Source organism: Oculina patagonica, chromosome 9, assembly GCF_052425735.1.
Source record: "Oculina patagonica isolate OP01 chromosome 9, crgOcupat, whole genome shotgun sequence".
NCBI lineage: Eukaryota > Metazoa > Cnidaria > Anthozoa > Scleractinia > Oculinidae > Oculina > Oculina patagonica.
In genome coordinates, this window is record NC_135766.1 from 6,174,303 (window position 1) to 6,195,544 (window position 21,242).

Sequence of the window (21,242 nt, forward strand, 5' to 3'; positions counted from 1 at the left end):
GAAATTAATCAATTTGTTTGAGGAAGCGAGGTTCAATTTAAGGATGGCAAAAAGTTTGATTTTCATACATTTTACATTTTTGACCTTTTATCATCCTTTTTGCAAATAGACAAATTCGGCTAACTCGCCCGTGCGGGTCACGTGACCTGAATTGGGTACAACAACAAAGTTTCACCACGTGCGCTCGTAACTTTGACTCAACTTTCTCCGCTATTATGCCGCACTTTAGTTGCGCTGGTGAGTGTACAAACAGCACTGCGAACCGAAACGATCTGTCGTTTCATGGATTGCCGCTTCATTCGAAAAGTTTATTATCCCTTTGGATCACGAAAATGAAAAGAGATCCCCGACATTTCAGTGTCAACTGCCATACAAAGATATGCAGCGAACACTTCACATCGGATGATTTTATTAATCCAGAGTCTGCTAAGAAACGACTTAAGGCGAATGCAGTTCCGTCGATTTTTGCTTGGACTAAAGAGAAAGCCCAGCCTGTGAAAAGATCTGTTTTGGAAAAGCTGAACGAAAGCAGGACCGAGGAGGAGGAAGCAACAGATACAGCATCAGAAGGAGAAGGTGACATCTTGGGCTCAAGCGGGACTGACCATCAGCTTGTTTCTCGTAAGACACAGACATTTGAAGATGACATATGCATTAAATTAGATGATAGTCTTAGAATTCCCTGTTTACATAAATTTTCCGTATCTCATCTGCTCTCAAAATGTACAACGCCAATGAGAGAAGAGAAGTTTTTCACTCATTTCACTGGATTTAATTCTTACATTGAGTTCATGAATACATTGCAATTTTTATTGCCTAATTTAAATAGAAAAATGTTGATTAACTGGGATACGGCTACACGGAAATGTAATATCATTGACACAGAGAAAGTATTTGAGGGTGATGATAATAATCAAGATAACAATGATGATGATGATGATGATTCCCAAAATAGCACAACTCTGACACGCCCTACTGCTCATAAACTGTCAGTTGAGGATGAATACCTTCTTGTTCTAATGAAATTAAGAATGGGCTTATCAGTCATTGATCTTGGAGAAAGGTTTTGTGTTTCTGATAGCACAGTAAATAATATATTCCTTACCTGGATCAACTACCTGTATGCAACACTTGGAAGTCTCAAAATATGGCCACATAGAGACATCATTTTTGAAAATTCGCCCAAGGAGTTCTTAGAGAAGTATCCAGGTACCATTGTTATTATTGATGCTACAGAACTAAAAATTCAAGTACCAAGTGCACTCCAGAAGCACAGTGAGAGTTACAGCACATATAAATCCCACACAACATTCAAATGCCTCCTGGGTGTTGATAGTAAAGGAGGGATTATGTTCATCTCTCAACTTTATGAGGGTTCTATAAGCGATAGACAAATTGTGGAAAGGTCTGGATTCTTAGAAATTCTAAGGCAAAAACTTATAACAGGAGAAATTAAAAGGGGAGATGCCATCATGGCAGACAAGGGTTTTGATATCCAAAATGATTTAGAAAAAATTGGCCTTCATCTTAACATCCCTCCCTTTCTTAAAGATAAAGTTGGATTTGAAGAAGATGATGTCATTAAAACTCAGACTATCGCAAAGCATCGAATTCATGTAGAGAGAGCAATTTGCAAGGTTAGAAGGTTTCGTATATTTCACTCAGTAGTTCCAGTATCTATGTTTGGAAGCATCAATCAAATATGGTCAACAGCATGCCTTCTCTCAAATTTCCAGAACCCAGTGCTGGCTTGATTCATAAAAGCCACGAACTACAACATTTAAAGCATAGCCGTTTGGTAGTCTAATAATGTTCTGGTAATCTGCTTCTTAAACAAGTCCATTATTACCTGAATAAGTGGTTGGGTTTCATGTTGTTATTGACTAATTTTAGAGCAAACATGTAAGATTTACCAACTAGTTTACTATAGTTCAACTAGTGAAATCATGTTTCTTTCTGTAATGTAAATAGCACTTTAAATCCAATAAGCTGACAGTATTTGTATGAAATGGCTTATTGCCTTTCCCTTAAAATGAAGGAATAAACAGAAAATGTTTGGGTTTAATGACTTGAAGAAAAACTGTTTACAAGAACAACTTCCGGTCTGCTGTTTGTACAGCTGTTCACTCTCCTTGCTCTGCCAACAAGAAATGGCAGAGCATGATGCATATAAAACTGTGATAGTTTGGGTAAGAGAGTATTTTTCCAATAGTTAGAATCAAAATATATCCTATCAACACACAGTTCATTCGAGTCAGACAAATAAATGCAAAAATCACACCATTTTAAACCGGTAAGAGCCAGCTGCCCCTGTACTTGGGCATAATATCCATAATGGCATAATGGAGTGCTGTATTGTCTGAAGGAACAGTAACTCCTGTGAAGTTGCTCACAAAGGTTGTGTTTGGTCGACCACAATCTTGAAGCTGATATCCTAGGCAAGCACCAAGGGGCACATTTCCAAATACAGTGTTCACTAACAAACCTGGTTCTTGATCGCATAACAAATAAGAAAAGGGGGGAGGATTTTCTCTTTGTTGTAGATAATGCACTTGATCCATCACGTGATGACTTGGGAGTCCACATCTTAAAACAGGTCCCCTAGCATCATATAGTTTACACCTGACAGGGTCTCTTTTCCTCTTTCCACATCTGTCTGTTTCTGCGCGGGCATAATGAGTTCCCATTACAGGTAAAGGGCAGATAGAAGCAGCTCTTGGAATATGCCAGGATTGGGGAAGACTTGTACAAGTTGCATCACTAGGGATTTCCTTTATATTTAAACATGAATAGTCGTTCAGCTGGAAAATTAATGCAAATATGTGATTGCAGTGTCCACCACTTCCCCCTTTGCAGGAACAGTGTGCTTTCGAAACTTTGGCTCTGCCATCGTTCTCCCTGAAGATTGCAGATAAATAATGCGGCTCTTCGCTTTTTCTTAGAGATCTATAACAGCGCGCTTTAACAGAAAAGTCACCCGATTCCTCGCAAGCATAAATGTCATAAACATACCCTTCTCGAAAGAACTTGTAGCTTTTTTCGCCAGCATTCTTTTTGCCTCCTTGTTCTAGCCACAAAGAACACGTTATTGGGCTAAACTGAGGAAAGTTCCTCATAGATTTTGACCATTTTTGATGTTTTTTCGTGAAGGAACAGCTACAGCAACGCACATGATTTGGACAACAATTACAAGCGGAAGCCATTTTGAAAGCAAACCAAAGGAGAGCCTCGTTTTCAGGCAATGTAAACACCCAATTCAAATCACGTGATGTGTTAGCCGAATTTGTCTATTCATTCACTTCTCATTGTGGTAATTATAAATGTCCCTGCAGGGGTAAATTCTGACAGGCTATCTGGCCCAAAAAGTAGCAACAGCGCATAACATGAAATTGTGACAAACAATAACCTTTCTCGCCAAATTCCAACAATTGGCAAAAAGACTGAAATGATCGATGAAAATGCGACACAAGGCATTTTGAAAACCAGACAAGCGATTTGGGGATCCCCCTAGCAGTGCCTTGTAAAGTGCATTTACAAGTGGAAATTGAAGAGACTTCTTACAGTTAAAAATTTGCCTGTGTCATCTTGCAAAGATGGCTATAATATTCCATAACCAAAGTTTACTAAAAAATGGTTTTATTATTTTCGACAAAAAATTCAACTTTATCACACTAGTATGTATAACAATGTACACTGATCGTACATTAATTTACAGTTCTCAAAGGCACAGGAAACCAATAGGTGTTTACAAATCTAACAACAGCTTTTAGCTTAGTACTGTGCTGATCATTCTAAAAATTGTTAGAATGACGAACCTCAACAATTATTTCAGAAAATGCACACAATGGTATGTGCTACCCTAATGGTGTAATAACTTATTAATAAAATAACAATATTTCAAATGGCTTAATAAAATTATAATACCATCATAATCTATTACTAAGAACCTAAAACTTCTGCTTGATACTGACTTCTGTAAACGTTTATTATCTTTTGCTGGTAGCATGTGCAGACTTGTGAACCATTAAAAAGCCAATCGTTCAGTTGGCTTTTTGAAAACCGATGAATTTATTTTGTCAAGCAGAATTTTAGGCTCTTAGCTTATTAACGATGTCCATCCCTGACTGCAATTTTGGCTTTTTTCGTTTAATACTATCATATTTTGATAAGAATTAAGTTACCGATGCAAAATAAAAATTAAAAAAGGATTTCACAACATGGAATAAATTATAACAAAAATATTATTAAAAATTATCAGGGTGTGCTCTACCTAAACTTCATGATTCTTCATCTCTGTTCTCCACAGGGAAGAGAGAGAAGAGATCAAAACCCTAGAAACTTCTCATGACTTTGCTCTCCCAAATCTCCACATTTAATCATGAAAGCTACCAACATGTAGAACAGAGGACTGCACAAGAAACAACAGAATGTGTTCAGGTTGCACACTGCAGACCAGACAGGACTAAAAATATTTACACCCTCTGTAAGTTCTTATTATAAACAAGAAAATTATCAAACTTTATGGCAATTTTTGTAGCCATTAGCTACATGTAGTAGCTGACTGAAGTTGTCATAGCTACTTTTATTTAGTATACGGTAATTGTTTGACACATTTCCTGAAAATTATTTAAGAACCCCTTGGGAAACGTCATTGCTTCTGCATGCACTGCATGCCGTTTATTTTATTGAATCATACACCACCCTTTAAATCTGGCTCTGTTAGTGAACTGAACCCGCAGTCCACACCAGAGAAGTTAGTAAGTACCAAAACATTTTCTTTATGCACATGTCAATGGCTTCTCCCTGTGATTAACCCCCCTGGCAGATCATATGTGGAGAAATACAGTGAGATTGCAGAGAATATTTACCCCAATGATGGGGGCGATCGAAGGATTTTTTTGGATTTGAAATTTTCGTTTCCGGGACTTTTTTGAGAAGGGAAAAATTTGGCAAGTATTTTGGGTGGCTTGATTTAAGTAAGGATTCTTTTGAGGTATTAAAAAATATCTTAAGATTCGTGGAAGGGCCTTGGCTGTGTAGTTTATTAAGTACAAAGAAATACATTCAGCATGGGATTTTTTGAGGTTAATTTTTGGTCCAGGGAATTATTTTTGGGGGTTGTAGAAAGGCCTAGGGTGTTTTTTGGGTCTTGATTTTGGCCCGCATGCGATCATCCTGTTATCATGTTACTTGAAATCCTGAGTACCCTCCAGGATATTTACCCCTGTGTTGGGAGGGATTCAACACTGTGCTACAGTTAGAAGAATAGGGGAAGTGGATTTTTTTAAGATAATAATAATAAATAATAAAAATTGTTATTATCTTAAACTCCAATTATTATTGGAGTTTAAGGGGGAATGTCTGTGAAGTAAAACATAAACCATGAGACATGACAATGTTTGGTGTAATTGAGCCTGTTTTGCTGGGTTTTTTTTTTGTGTAATAAATTATTCTTGATGCCTTAGCTGTCGACTTTATGTGTACCAATTAGAATCAGTAAAAATCTCTTGACTCTAGTATTTCTCATAATGAACAAGCCTCTTCAAGAATTTCTTTCAGTTGGTCCTTCTCAACAAGTTCAAATATTCCTTTAGCAAACTGTGAAAACAATCTTTCCATGTAGTTGCTCTTGTGAATTGTAAGGCCCTCAACGAAACCAATGTGTCCACCATATGACGTCAGTACCATGGAAACCATTGGGTTCTGTGCAAGTGCATCCAGTGGTATTGCTGTAAAACAAAGGATAAAGAACATTTGAGTATGAATAGCCTGCAGTAAAGCATGAGAATGTTTGCAAAGTGTTATAATGTGTAACTGCAGGACTACTCTACCTGGATTGCATGCTAGTTTGTCCAAAAAAAAAATATTAATGTAGCATGAAGTGATTATGAGTATTGGTACTCCCATTGGATGGAATACTGGTCCTTCACTGGTTACATAACCCCCCACCCCACAGCATTTCTAGCGGTATAATGGCAGTAAAAGTAAAGTGGCACACCATGGCAACACATTGAAATAATGCTCACAAAACATTAAATGACACTTGTCAGTGCTTAAACAGCTGGACTGCTTTATCCACACATCTACAGTTTATTACCATTAAGGCACCATGCCACCCATTTTTTCTGTGATCAAATAAAATACACTTTGAAGTACTAACCATGGAGAGGGGAAAAGGGATCGTCTGCAGCATTCAAACAGAGTACAGGCACTTTTATGGTATGCAGTGGTTTAGTGTGAAGAGTTGCGGCACTGTAGTATTCTTCATAGTTACGGTAACCAAATGTTGGGGATGTAAATCTTTCATCAAATTCACGTATGGTCCGAGACTGTAAAAAATAATAGAAAACCTTTTAAAGGATGTCCTTTCATTCAATAAGTATAATAAATTTATGCAAAATTACATATTTGAAAATAAAAATTATTAATATTACAGTCAAAACACCTCAAGCGTTCCTGTCAAGGGTGGAATAATGATTCCATTATTGCAAATTTGATGTCATTCTTTGCTTCAATATTCCATTCTTAATTGAATATTTCAATGTTCAAACGGCGACTCAGTTCAAAACTCAAATGTTGATTGGATTGTTGTCTGGCTCCATGCGACAGGCACGTGGGAATTCGGCCTGAATTTGCATAAACTAATCAACCGCCAAATGTCACACATCGTGTTTTCTCATCATTTTGTTCTTCACGTTCTTTTATTTCAACCCTATGATAATACCAAAAGAGAGAGAGACATTTTGGTGCACTGAAAAGGCACAAAAATACTACTGGCAGAAGAAAAAGTGGAAAAAATGTCGTTGACCCATTTTATGCAAATTGGGGAACTTTTTCAAATTCTCACGTGTCTGTCGCATGAATGAAATCAACATTCAAGTTTTGAATCGAGTCGCTGTTTGAACATTTCAAAACATTCAATTCAAGAATGGAATATTGAACCAAAGAATGAAATCAAATTTGCAATAATGGAATCATTAATCCACCCTTGACAGGAACGCCTGAGGTGTTTTGACTGTAATCTAGTACAAAATAAAGCAAAATCAGAAATTAAAATAGTAAACAAAAACAAGATGTCACATGTTTGTTTTAAAATGATATTGCTATTATCTGCAAGGACTTTCATTTTGAACACTTGGAGCAAAGGTTTTTACTTTGCTCTGATGAAGGACTAACGCTCGACACATAATTAAGCTATTCAACATTTGATACGGCAGTTTATTTACCTTAAAGTTTAAAAATCAACTGAGTGTTTTACTTGCTTGCTGATACAACACAACAGTTTCATTAGAAACTAATAACTTTAATTTCGAAGAAGACTTAAATGGTGATAGCTGTTACTTAAAATTAAATTAACAGCAAGGAACCTACAAGTTTGACCACTAATTTAAATGATTCACATTTATTTATTTTTTTGTGCAGTCATTATCCAATCAGAAGCTGAGGACAACTTCTGATTGGATTAAATCTGCATGGAGGAATACCGTAGTCACACTTTTGGGCTCTTTGCTGCATAGTACATAAAAGTGTTTACCTTCAATGCATGGTGAATGTCAAATGGAAGACTTCCCAAATGGCTTTCAAACACTTCAAGATTGCTAAAAAAGAAGTAAATTAAAATGATGTAGATTGATGAATATCATCGCCAGAGACTTGTTTGGTCAGCACCAAGAATGCAAACTCTAGCCATATCTGATATGAAAGTCTGCAATTCACGGACTTCTGGTCACTGTATACAGACTCAGAGATTATTTCACTCAAAACTGATGGGCCAACAATCAAAAATTAGCACTCTCTGTATGTGCTGAAAAAATCAGACTTGGCCAGAGTCTATGTTTCTGGGGACAAGATTGATGAATATTATAAAGTATCTTGTTAAAAAAAAGTGTTTTAAGACACAACACATTTACAGACTGACAGGACTCTAACACTTTTCAATCACAAACACTTTAATAGCTACTAGACCAATTCCCAGGCTCCAGATAGCATATTAATTCCACATGAACTAAGAGTTTCATCAGTTGTCCCCCAGCTGTTTGATAACATATATTTGATAAAAATAATGCAAGCACAAATTTTGACGCTGGTTGTTCTTTGGAATTTAGGTGTTAAAACATGGTTGCCAATTAAATTTTGACCCCTTGATTACCAGGTCCATACATTCAAATTATGAATTAACATTCATACACTATAGGTGTTACTTTGAGGTCTGGCATTTATTTGAATCCAACATTTTTGCAATTAGTTCTTGACAATAAGTTAGATGTATGATAAAAGTTTCTTCAGAACACCAAAATACACCATATTAATTTTAAGTTCACTCATTTCAACTAAAGGTAGTTGACATACCATATTCTTTACTCCTCTGAGTACCAAACTCTAACTCTCACCTTGGTTTTAAAGTTTATTTTTTGGTTTCAGAAACTGTCCATACTTACCCCACAGAAGGGATTGAAAATTCCTAGGGGTGGGAGCGGTCTCAAAGGCCAAAAACTTTAAGACAATGTAAGAAGCTTAATTGCAATTTCCAGAGGGGTGAGGGGTCTTAGAAAAAATCCCTTTTATGGGCGAGGCATGGATACTTTATGGAACTACACATGGCTACAGAAGAAGTTGGAGCTGGATGTAAATATAAAAATATAAAAAAATAAAATACGCCAGGGCCCAGTTGTTCAAAGAGCGGATAACGCTATTCACTAGATAAATCGCTATCCAGTGGATAAGTGTTAACAAAACATACTAGGCTATCCACTGGATAGCGATTTATCCAGCGGATAGCCTTATCCGCCCTTTGAACAACTGGGCCCAGGTCTTAGTCAAGGTCCAGCATATATATTTAACTGAAAGAATACAGCAAAATTTGGCTGTTTACCTATTCAGCATATTCACAAGATTCCTTGTCAGGTGCTTATTGAAAAGAAAACTGTTGATTGGTTGTTCCAGTGACATAGTAGACTCCATGCAGTTCCAAGGAATTGAAACAGCCATAACTCCGACAAGATTGAATTTGTCCTCTTTACTCATCTCATTCAAGTAGTTCATCAAAATCATGCTGTATGATAATAGTACTCAAATTAGAGTAGGTAAGACACAATATAAGGTCTGGATTTGAGCCAAGTGGCCCATCAGGCTAGAACTTATCCTGGTTTCTGTAACATTAAACAATAGGGGCAGATCCAGGATTTTTCTTAGGAGGGGCATCCCTGCACCCTCCCCCTACCTAGATCGGCCCCTGAACAAGTAGAGTATTTCTACTTCTTCCTGGATGGAATACTAGTCCATCACAGGGTTACCCTCAGCATTAAATTTGCAAGTGCCCATTTAAATACGTAATACAAATGGGTGGAGAGAGGCTCTGCAAGAGTGAAATGTCTTGCCCAAGAACACAACACAGTGACTGTAGTCAGTGCTAGTACCCAGACTGCTCAATCCAGAGTTCAGTACAAATATACAGGCCAGCACTCACTACAAGTATGTGTAATTGCATCCTTACATGTTTAAGGATCAAGTTTAACAATTTTCTCTGAAAATCAAGGACTTATCAAGACTTTGAGAACCTTGTGAAAATCCAAGGCTTTGGTCCTAGTTTTTTAAAGTGATAAAAGTTGGATAAGAAATACAAATACAACTTTTTAAACATACTTACCCTCCCATAGAAATCCCCATTGCCAGGATGGGTGTCTTGGGATAGATTCCATGAATGTGCGACAGAACAAACTTGAGGTCTTCAGTGTTGGCTGCACAGAATGTACGAGGTGTCTGTGTAAAAAATGCTTCATTAATGCTTAAGTTATGGCCACAAAAATTCTTTTTATAAAATTTTGACTTTTAGCAGACAGTCTGACTGGAATACTGAATATAATATTTTTCTTTCAAGCATTAAAAATAATTTTATTGTGCTTCTTTTAGTGTATTTACCTTTAACTGTGAAGCACCAAATCCTCTGTGATTTGCCACAATTGTCCTGTAATGTGAAATTTTCGAATAAAAGTGAATAATTTGTCAGTTGACACAGATCAACATTTTAGACTAGGAGATTTTGGACAATTGATATTAATTAATTGGAGATTAAAAGTTTACACTATAGTGCTTTAGTGGTTTAGCAGACAAATGCCCACCAAACCATCACAAAAGTGAATTCTGCACTAAAAATGCTGTTCCATGGAAATTCAAATAAATTTTTGCTTGATATAAAAAGCACCTGAACTCACCTTACTCCAAGTTTTTCACCAAGTAACACCAAGTGCCGACTGTAGCTTGTTTCACTTCCGCCTAAAACAAAAATCCAGTTGAATTTATAGTGCATTTTCTTTTTTTTTGGGGGGGGGGGGGGAGGCATTCTGTGTGATGAAACACTGAAAAGTGACGCATGCAACACTGTTGCACCATGCGACCAGGCCTAATTCTACAGTACAACCGAACCGCCGATAAAAAAATTTCTTTGGGAATAAGAGTGTAAAAAATAAGAGGAAAAATGTGCACTTTTGGTTCGAGTTACCAGGAGTTCCAAAAAAAACCTAGCCTCCTACTCACACAGATGCTCTTTGGGCTTGTCACATGTTCCTTCCACATGTGGTCGTGTCTTGTAGGAGGCTAATGAAATTTAGATTGATATTGTAATTCACTATTACAGGGGAGAACTCACCAGTTAAACCAGGAAGTAACAACACAGTGGGTCTAGTAGCTGCATCTTTATACACAGCACTAGTGTCGTTATCAAACCAGTCTAAGCAAACAATTCCACCGTCAGGGGTCTCCAATGTTTCCCTAGCATCAAACAGAAAGTAAGAGCTGATTATTTTAACCAACTTAAGACAATTTTTAATCAAGCTGTGATCTTAATCAGTTTAAAACCAATAATGATACTTGTTCCCGGGGTGTATCCAACAAGGCTTCAATCTATTTAGTTGGATTTATCGAGCACAGGCATTTAATTTCTATTTTTTCATTTGTGTTATATCATTCCCCTTTCTGCAAATTTAAGGGTCACAAATTCAGTACAAGATTTTTTAGGGGGTTTGTTGGAAGTCCTAGGGATTTTTTGAGTCTTGATTTTTGCCTCCATTCATCCATCCCCATCACTTGAAATCCCAAGTAACCTCTTCCCCTGGGTACTTGTCTCACCAAGGCTATTTATAATTACATGTTATCATTAGTCTCACTGCATAAGAACATGTATTGTAAAAAAACTGATTCAGGCACCTATTGAAAACAGGGCAGTTTGTACTAATTTTTTTTTTTACCTTGACATCTCTGTACCCAAACTACAAACTGCAAATATTGTTAAATTTGTTGTCTTGGATTTCTTGAATCAAGACAAATAGTTTTCAACTCAAAATTAAACTTATTACCAGTAACCTGCGACTTGGGGGGGGGGGGGGGTTTATTTGGGGGGGGGTTAAAAAAAATAATAATAAAAAAAAAAAAAAATTTTATTATTTTTTATTTTTTAAAAATAAACCAGTTTATAAAAAAAAAAAATAAAAAAAAAAAAAAAAAAAAATATTTTTTTATTGGACTGGAACTAGCTTGCAATGGAGGCTTATGTGGAGGAACATCATTAAAAATAGCTTCATGTCATTTGCATTTGAAAAGATTACCCACATTAGCCTGCACTGCAAGCTAGTTCCAGTCCAATAACAAGAATACGAATATGGTCTATTATTGTGCAATAACATTTTAATTTGTTACTGATTAAGCAATAGAAAACATGTTCCGTGTTTCTATCGAGTTTTAATTTAGAAAACACGGCAAGGAAAAAAAATAAATCACTCGTTTATTTTGATCATCAAAATCTAAATTCTCTTTGCTTGTGCCATCATTACGTCAACAGCTCGTGCTAGTTCTGTGTTTCTATTGAGTTACCGAAGTACAGCTTAGAGTGTGCACTTTCTTACAAGGTGTTTTTTAATTCGGCCTTTTTTTGGGGGGCGGCGGTAAGGGGGGGTTTTTTGAAAAAAAAAAAAAAAAAAAAAAGGGGGGTGGAAAAAAAAAGGGAAAAAAAAACTAATTCACATTAATGCATAGAGTGATAACACTTCTTTATTGTGCTATAATATTTTATTAGTGATTTACACCACTTGTGCTATAGATCTATTGATTCCGTCAACCATCACTTACCTAGCAATAACACATGTTGGGCACATTTTTTTAATTCTCATTCATTTTAGCTTTAACTTGTATTTGACTTAATTATTCAAATTTGCAGGTGCAAAATATCCTGACTCTGTAATCGTTATGTAATTGAATTAATTTTCTCCGGCTCGCTCATTTCATGGAGTAAAACCAGAAGATAGTGAAACACGGCTCACTCGTGTTGGTCAATAAAAAAGCAACCTTGTCATATTATTAAGAAATGACACTACTTTTTGAATTGGCCAAGCATGAAATCTTGCAGATGATAAGAGCTGCGCAATCAATTATTAAGACAATTACAATGAAACCGGGTCTCTCTGACAGCTTGTGAGCTCAGTACTGTAACTTTGAGGCAATAGGAAACCAGCAAAATATATTTCCAAGGACATTGCTCTAAAAGACAACTTACCTCCTAAAGGGAACAGATGGCCGCGATCGGATCAGAGCTCGTAAAACAGTTTGAGCTCGAGCTCCAAAACACCATATTGTTGGCCAATAATGTTCGCTCACCATCGGGCAACTTTGGAGAATGAATTGTCGAAAACGACCTTCCTTGCCAATCAACCGCGGCTTTTGAACGACGTGAAACAAGTAGTATGTGATGTAGATTATAAGAAGAACTGTCAAAAGAGGAAGCCATTGCCACTGATAAAGAATATGTAGAAACTCTTGCAGGGAAGCAGGCATCTTGACAACAGAATCGCTTGCAATCGATCTGTATACCGCGGAAAACTGCGAATGAATGGACTTTGACCTTTAGACGCGATACTAGCGTCCAGTGTTCCACTGTCAACAACAACCGAGGTAAACGAATAAGGAGACTGGAACATTGCATTTGATCAAAAAACAATGGTGGCTTTCGAAGTTCCTTCTATTTCTTTGAATATTGTTAGTAGTTTACGGTGATCTACACTTAAAAAGAACGTTTCAGAATTTTAGAATATTGTTCTTCAAGATGACTGAGTTATTCAACCATTACGAGCAACAGTTCGGGAATATTAGCGCAGAAATCACGGCGAGAATCTGCAAGATTCCCAATCTTCACGGATGTGAGTTTCGCGATCAATTTTGATCGATTTAGCATTATTGGTAGTTTGGTAGTTTCGGTATTGGCACATCTTAACTCGTTTTTTTTAAAGAATTATATTTTATTTATTTATTTTTTTCAGCTGCTAAAAAGAGTGCTGTAAGCGATGTGGAAAGATGTTTCGACGAAGCTCGAGAATTGGTGAGGAAAAGTTGCTTTATAAATGTCAAAATTGATCGAAATTCAATTATCACAAGATGAATTGATATTTGTTGGAGTGTGTTATCTATTTCGCCTTGTTGGAACTTCTTTTGATTTTGTTTATTTTGCCATTTTCGGGGGGGGGGGGGTTATTTTACAAGAAAAATTTGAATTTGTAAGCTAAAATGTTTTTATCTGACGGATAAGCTTACATATAAATGTAAACGTACTAGACTGTTTACTATAAGCTAACTATGCTATAAGCTTAGCTATTTCCTTAAATTCTGAAACAACATTTATAGTAAACAAGTAACAAATTTCCATATATGTCTTGAGAATATGAAAGTGGCATCATGTTTGGTTTGAAAAAATTGACAGTGGTAAAAATAAAAGAATGGAAAAACACTGGCTCCTAAATTAGAGCCATGATGTATTCCGTGTACACGTCATGCCAAAGATACGCCAAGCTTTTTTATAGGTCTACCGTAAAATTCCAGTTTTAAGCCTTCGGCTTATACAACTTTGTAAGGGGTTTTGGGTGACCTTATAAGCGGAGGAGCTTATATCTGGGAGGGCTGATAAGCAAAATGAAAAATGCGTTTCGAAACGAGCCACGGGAGTGTTGATCGAAATATGTTTTTAGGTTAAAAACGCATTATAAAGCAACAGTAAGCCCTGTTCAGTACTATCATGTAGAGGGGGACTTATAATCGGATGTATTTTTTTGTTTCCATGTACAGATGGGCCTATAACCAGGGAGGGGGGCTTATAAGTGGGGGGGGGGGGCTCCGTATAACCAGAAAAGCCAAGCTTTTTTACAGTATGCCAAGGTCCTATATTATTCTATATTTAGAATAAGTCATCTGTCAATGCCAGTTCAGAGGTGCCGACTATGATTGTATGCCAGTATGCTGCGCAAGTTTGAAATCGGCGCCAAAGATCTTCGGCATAACCTACGTTTATTTTATGCAGCCTGGAATTAGAGTGCTGTAGAGTGGAGTCCATGAATTCCCTTTTACATCCACACACCCACCCCCACCCCCTACCACTCCTTTAAGACATAATTTTCGGAAAGGGCTTTAAAAGGCATTTCTGAGGGGGCTGCATCATTGGCCTGCTGTGATATGTAAAATATTTTTGAAGGGGTTAGAAAAAAGTGTTTTTTTCTAATGGGGTTTTGAAAAATCAGGTTATTCCTGAGATGGGCATCATGTCGGCACTGGAAATACCAATAAAGTACAATGATGTCTTAAATTGAACAACTCATACAAGATCAAAGGTTATCCGAATACCATGAGGTGCCAGTTGATCATGTGACTAGGCTGATCACATGACTAGAGTACACCTGTCATATCAAAAGTGTTAGGTCCCATTACAGTGTGATATACTTGGACCTGTCCACTTGGAAGAAAACTGACCAACCAAAGCATTAATTAAGAAATTATAATGGATGACAATTTTTCACCAAACAAATCCAGTGGTTCCAGCAGGGACTCCAATATGAAATGGATGGTCATGCTTGTTGGAAAACTTAAATTAAATCCCTAAAGGAGACCAATCTGGGCGTGGCTCAAGCCTCTTTGGACCACTTAAAGATATCATCAACACAGGAGCAGTGTCACAACATTTTAAGTTATTTTTCTGATAATTGCCAGTACTTCCAAATTTAAAGAAAACCTCAAAATAATAGTTTTCTCAGCAGTAACATAAAAAACAACAAAGGAGTAATAAAAACAAAACGTGAAAATAACCAAGGGTCGTTTCAACTGACGAAGGTTAAGAAGGATTACGAACGAAAAACTTGAAAAAAACTTGCCAGTTTTTCAAGTTGAGATGCAGTGACGTTGCTCCTTTACGATAGAGATTATTTCTTGTTCTTTAAGTGTGAGCAAAGGGTGACTAAAGCTGGTAAGGGAAAGGACTTTAAACATAGGCCAATTGACCTTAAATGTCAGCAAACTGGTCATTAGCGAATCCACTCGTAGGCAAAACAACTGCAATTCTTCCTAACTTGTTATATGCATTTTTATGGTAACCTTAATATTAAAAGGCATAAATTTACACAGTAAATGTTTGTGTGCTAACATTGGTTTGTTTTCGTTGCCAGATTGAACAAATGGAATTAGAAGTGAGAGAAGTAACTGGTGAAGAGAAAGCTAAATTGGGACACAGACTCAAAGCTTACAACAATGAAATGCAGAGATTTCAACAGGACCTGGTAAGCTAATGACTGACCCAATACTGATACAAGATGTGTTATCTATCATTTTACTGACTATACTCCAAGGATTGGGTAAAGGAGATTTTACAAGAAATAATAAAAAAAAGAGATGGGCTAGTGAGAAAAAGTGCAGCCTTGATTTAGGGTGTTTAGGCAAAGTCTGTACCAGGCCAAAGTGTTGTGTACCATTTAAGCTTATCCTGGTTTTCTGTAGCATTAAGTAGCTAGGGATATTTCTTCTCCCCCTGGATTTGGATGCTAGACAATCACAGGTTACTGCCCAGCATTACATTTGCTGGTACCTGAGTGTTTATTCCTGGGCGTAGTTGTTTAAAGGATGGATAATGCAATCTGTCGAATAAATCGTTATCCAGTGGATGCATGTTGGTACTACACTATCCACTGGATAGTGATTTATCTGGTGGATGACATTATCCACCTTTCAGGACTTGGGTGGCGAGAGGATGGGATGCTAGTCTACTATGCTGTAGTCCATCCCAGGGTTAAGCCCCAACATTAAAATTGCCAATACCCATTTATAATACACCTTGGTGGAGAGGAGCACTGTTACAGTAAACCTCCTTGCCAAAGAACACAATGTAATGACCCCCAGGCCCCCTAAAATAAATTAAGAAAGAAAACAACCAAAACAACTGACAGAATATTTGTGATACTACATTCTAATAATTAGAATCTTGGAGATTTTATAACCTTTCACAAGATTTGGTATAATTTCCTCTGAGAGAATCCCAGGTTATCAATGAGAATTGGCAGATATACATCTGCCTTTTAGGAACAGCAACGCATGTTCTGTTTATTCTAAACTTGCAGAAAAAGGCTCGAGTTGCATTCTCTGATCAGGAAGGCAGAAACGAATTGCTTGGTGGTGAAGATTCTCATAGCTCTGAAGATCAGGTAAATCAAAAAAGTTGATTTTGCTTTTAGTTCATCCTGACCAGCATGAAAAAAACCCCAGACATATTCCTTTACATGCTCTATTCTTCCCAGGCTGTAAGTGAGACATTGGAGAGTCAAACTGAAAAATTCCATACTGATAACATAGCTCTACAGAGAACAGTCCAGGTACTCTGATTGGTTGTTGCTTGAATTTCACATCTAAGTAGCAGCCAGCCTGAGACACCAACACTGAACTCTGTACATGATCTACATTAAATATGGAATGCTTTGGGTTGAGCCTAACCCTGACTGATATGTCTATTATTCTGGTCCAGCTTGCAGATCTTTCCATAGCTGATCACAAACTGATCAATTGAGTTTGCAAACGATTTTCCTGTGCCCTTGCTCAAAGGGCTACTGAGCATAGTAAAAGTTAGTTACCCAGCAGGGAAATCTACTTGTCCCTGACGACTGGACTGGGCAATTTTTTTAACCCTATTTATGGCCCCATTCACCAGTGTCTCATCGATGCACTTAAGTCACCCAGAGAAAATGCAGAACTAGAATGGTGCACATGCATGCCTGTTCAGCCATAATATCAATGGTCGAGCCAGTATGACTGACTGACTGACTGATTTTTGCAGGCTTAGAATTGCAGGCTTCTTGATTTCTTGTTACAACTTTTTAAAAAAACTCTTATGAAGAGACTGTTTATAAATTAACTTTACAAAGTGTGTAACTGTTTTACATTTGTTGTATTCTGTATAGAGAGCCAGACTGTTGGACAATACTGAAAGAGTGGAGCGATCTGGGAGACAGCTAGACGAAGGTTACAAAATGTGTGTAGAGACAGGTAAGGCTGACATAGATTCTAAACCTTAGCCATTGTTTTGCTCCCTTCTCAGTAGCCACAGAGCAGCTCAAAAATTAGAATTAGTGCAAAGAACTGGCAGTGGAAAAATTGGTGAGGGGGGAGGGGGTATTCCTTTTTTTGCTCACTGTTTTCACTTCTCCCCATCTAACCGAACACCTGTCGCAGGCAAATCTCGAATCTCCCTGTGTGACAATCTCTCATGAGCAAGCACTGTTCCACAATACCAAAATTCGCCAGTCAAATCACCATAGTCAAAACCTCTCACAAGGAACCAACTCTCATATGCAACTGCACGCAAGCACTTTTTGGCTAAAACGGTTCTTTGCAACCTTGCAAGTATTGCAACTTAGGAATTGCACTGGACAGACTGAAATGTATTTGCTTAACTAGATGTGTTCCTGAGTAAAGCTTGTATGTTTACAGATGCATTTGTGCATGGATTAAGCCTCTGAAATGATGCAGATTACGACTCAAAATTAAGACCCTGGCTTTCTGTCTTTTTGTTACTGACCACCTCCAATAAGCAACCATATAGGCTTCACATTTCGGGTGGTTGCTTACCGAAGGATCAACTGTATTTTCACATTTCATATCTCATCTTTCATATTTCATGTTAATAAAATGTATACTTTACTTATACTTTACTTATACTCAGGTGATACAAAATCTGATAAAACTTCCGCATCTTAGCTCCTGGAATAAATTATCTTTTTTTTTATTCCAGAACAAATAGGAGTCGATATTATGAATAATTTACACAGAGACAGAGAAGTCATAGAGCGAGCAAGAGAAAGGGTAAGTCAGCAAGTTCAAATTTTTTGCATAAAATCCCAGTACTTTGGAGAAGTTTTTCAAACATGTATAGTATACCTTTATATGATTGTGATATATATGCCATGGAAAAGTCAAACCTTCATTTTCAAGAAGTTTTCCTGTCATTGCTTGGTCATGTGAAAGTAACATTACCAGAGCGTTCATTAACTTTTTAAGCAGCTGTTACATTGAAGTTATCACTCTTAGCATTTCGCCCTGTATGCAAGTGTAACATTATACCAATTGACACCTTCACCTGTAACATCAAGCGGAGAACTCAGCTATAACAGATGTGATGTGTTACGGCCCTGCATTACAGTGTTATGTAAAACATCAATAATGCAATACACTTTGGAAAAAGACCAAGAAAACTCAGCATATCAACCAAGGCTGACCTTGTATCCATGATCTGAATTTCGCTCGTCCAGAATCCAGGCCAAAATTCTCAGTTGATCTGCGATCTGCTCAGTGTCTTTTCAAAATACACAAATCCGCTCAATGTATCACAACAGTCCACAATCCATGCAATGAGTTTCCATATGCAAACCGTCTTCCCCATCTTGTAGCAAAAAAGGCTATTCTCATCATGTCTTACAAAGACTGGAATTTACCATTCACCACTTCTGAACTAAAACCCCACCCACTGACCACAGGTGTCCAATCACTGTTGCAAGTTTATTAACTGTGTATAAAGTCATTTCCAGTACTCATGTTTTTATTGTCCTTGCAGACTCGGGGAACTGACAAGAACCTATCTAAAAGCTCTAGGATTTTAACAGGAATGATGAGAAGGTATGACCACTAGTTCATGGTTTCCCTGTGCCGTTCTGTGGTTGCCCTGTGGCATTCTGCTGAGACTGTTAGGCTTGCATGTACTAATAATACAGGCAAAATTGTTCGTACATTAATATTATTTATTATCAATAATCAATTTTTATTTACATTTTCAGGATAATCCAGAACAGGATAATAATGGCTATTATCTGCCTTGCAATACTGGGAGTTATTGGACTTGTTATATATTATGCAACCAAATAATATCAGTCAGTCGAGTCACCCATAATCAAGATTTCACAAATTTTATGTATAGTAAATAATTTGAATTTGGTGGCAAAAGACAATAACATTAATTAATAATGGATAAATGGCGTCCTAGTACTTTTTCTTACACAACAGCATTGTTACCATGATGCAGCTAAAAATGGGCAAATTTCAAAATTGTCCTACAAAGTCATGCTGAACAATACCTGGTATTTAGCTGGCAAAGCCAATGACTGAGTTGGCTAAAATAAGACACCATTCCACAAGATTGAGCAGGACAATATTGTTTTTAATTATCATTCAACAAAATGCCGCAATATACATTCAACAAAATTATTATTCAACAATATCGCAGGATATCTGTTAAGTATGGATGACAGATAACAAGGATTGCCTGACCATATATGGGCAACGTGACAATTTTGTTTCATAATGACTATAACTACATCCTCAGCTACCTAAGTTTTCATTTTATGGATTAATATTATTGCTAAATTAAATAGAACAAATTCTTTTTCAACAGACTAGCAAGATATTTGAATGGCGATAAAATTAGACACTAGACAGCTTGGTTAATATCTCACAGACAGAAAAGATTTAACTGTTAACAATAAACTTATGTGAAAATATTTGAAGCATGACAAATTCAATGGTTCCGCAATTGAGTTTTAGAAATATGCACAGTTATTGGTGCTTGGATGTTATCCATTCCTTAATGCTCACAATTATTTCAGCATTAATTAGGAAAAAAATGTTCACTTCTTAGAACAAATAACGTTCACACACAAATGTCTGAGTATGTTTTCATGCCAAATAGAGATAATTGTTTAATCTACAATAACTTTTTGCACCCATCGTAGTTCAAGCAATCTTATTTAAGCTTGTGATATATGGTGTCATAATAAAATTATGATTACTTTTAAATTAAATGAGTTCAAGAAATAACAGTTATTTGGTAGAAATACATAGATGTACATGTAAGGTACCGGTATTTTATAGATGTACATGTAAGGTACCGGTATTTTATAATTGCCTTAAACTTAGTTCCCAAAAACTTTTTGCTGATTCACTCATTTAGATTAAGGCTCGATTACCATGCGCTGGTTAAGAAAATGAGCCTGAGTGCCTTTTGGGCAGGAACGAAGACTGGTCTCACGAGAGCATGAGAAATTGCATCTGTAATTTACTAAGTGATAAGCAAATTCAAAGTCAGGTGATAAATTCTATTTCATATACACTTTCCCAGAATAAAATTGAAAACCAATAACTGTCTTGTGGAATCCAGAATAATAATGCATTTATTAAACAGTAGACCAAGCCAGACACATTTTTAGGCTTGCTTTGTGCGTCAAACACACAAGTGTCGCAACTCATTCACATTTACTTTGGTTTTGCATTTATTTTCTATCTTTTCATTTTCTATTGTCTGGTTTCTACCCTTCCACCTGTTCGGCATGGGTGACCTGTGCAGGGTGGGAATTCGAAGGATGTGTGCAGTAAATGAAAGTAAACCATGTGCAGGGTGGAAATGACGACAAGGATGTGTGCAGTTAAAAAAAGACCCTATGCATGGCAGGAAAGATGTGCGCAGTTAATAAAAATAAACGCCGTGCAGAGTGGCAAGGATGTGTGCAGTTAAATTAAATAAACCGTGTACAGGAAAGGAAGGATACTAGCCTTCCACGCAGTCGTTCTTAGGTTGCCTCTAAGAACGACTGCGTGGGAGGCTAGAAGGATACGTGCTACTAGTGCAGCCACTAAAAGTGAACTTTGTGCAGGGCGGAAAGGATGTAAGCAGTAAATAAAAATAACTCACGTTTGCTGTGGGAAGGATCTGGGCAAACTCTGTGCTAGGCATGAATAGATTGTGCTAGTAAATTCAGGAAAATTTGCTTCACAATATACCCAAAAGTTGCTCAAATATCAAAAAGTTGCCACCAAAATTTAGAAAAGTTGCTTGCTCTCTAGAGTCGTTTTGTTTTAGATAAATACTCAAAACATGTTTGTTTGTTTGTTGCCATTCAAACATTTTC

The 21,242-nt window shown here is 37.0% G+C and overlaps 3 protein-coding genes across 3 annotated transcripts; 2 read left to right on the forward strand and 1 right to left on the reverse strand.

The window, feature by feature from the left end:
* Positions 1-110: 110 nt before the first annotated feature.
* LOC144666023 (uncharacterized) lies at positions 111-1,754 on the forward strand. Its single transcript, XM_078527374.1, has one exon. The coding sequence runs from the start codon at positions 216-218 to the stop codon at positions 1,752-1,754; it is 1,539 nt and encodes a 512-aa protein (XP_078383500.1). The 5' UTR covers positions 111-215.
* A 1,865-nt stretch (positions 1,755-3,619) lies between these two features.
* On the reverse strand, positions 3,620-12,846 carry LOC144665503 (phospholipase ABHD3-like). Its single transcript, XM_078526732.1, has 9 exons — positions 12,545-12,846; positions 10,646-10,767; positions 10,212-10,272; positions 9,919-9,964; positions 9,647-9,759; positions 8,873-9,052; positions 7,535-7,598; positions 6,161-6,329; positions 3,620-5,729 (listed from the first exon to the last, which is right to left on the reverse strand). Exons 1-9 carry the CDS (start codon positions 12,820-12,822, stop codon positions 5,524-5,526), a joined length of 1,239 nt encoding a protein of 412 aa, XP_078382858.1. The 5' UTR covers positions 12,823-12,846; the 3' UTR covers positions 3,620-5,523.
* A 126-nt stretch (positions 12,847-12,972) lies between these two features.
* On the forward strand, positions 12,973-20,505 carry LOC144665913 (vesicle transport through interaction with t-SNAREs homolog 1A-like). Its single transcript, XM_078527195.1, has 9 exons — positions 12,973-13,184; positions 13,305-13,363; positions 15,471-15,581; positions 16,416-16,499; positions 17,250-17,334; positions 18,080-18,150; positions 18,899-18,960; positions 19,119-20,191; positions 20,222-20,505. Exons 1-8 carry the CDS (start codon positions 13,091-13,093, stop codon positions 19,204-19,206), a joined length of 654 nt encoding a protein of 217 aa, XP_078383321.1. The 5' UTR covers positions 12,973-13,090; the 3' UTR covers positions 19,207-20,191; positions 20,222-20,505.
* The last annotated feature ends 737 nt before the right edge of the window (positions 20,506-21,242 follow it).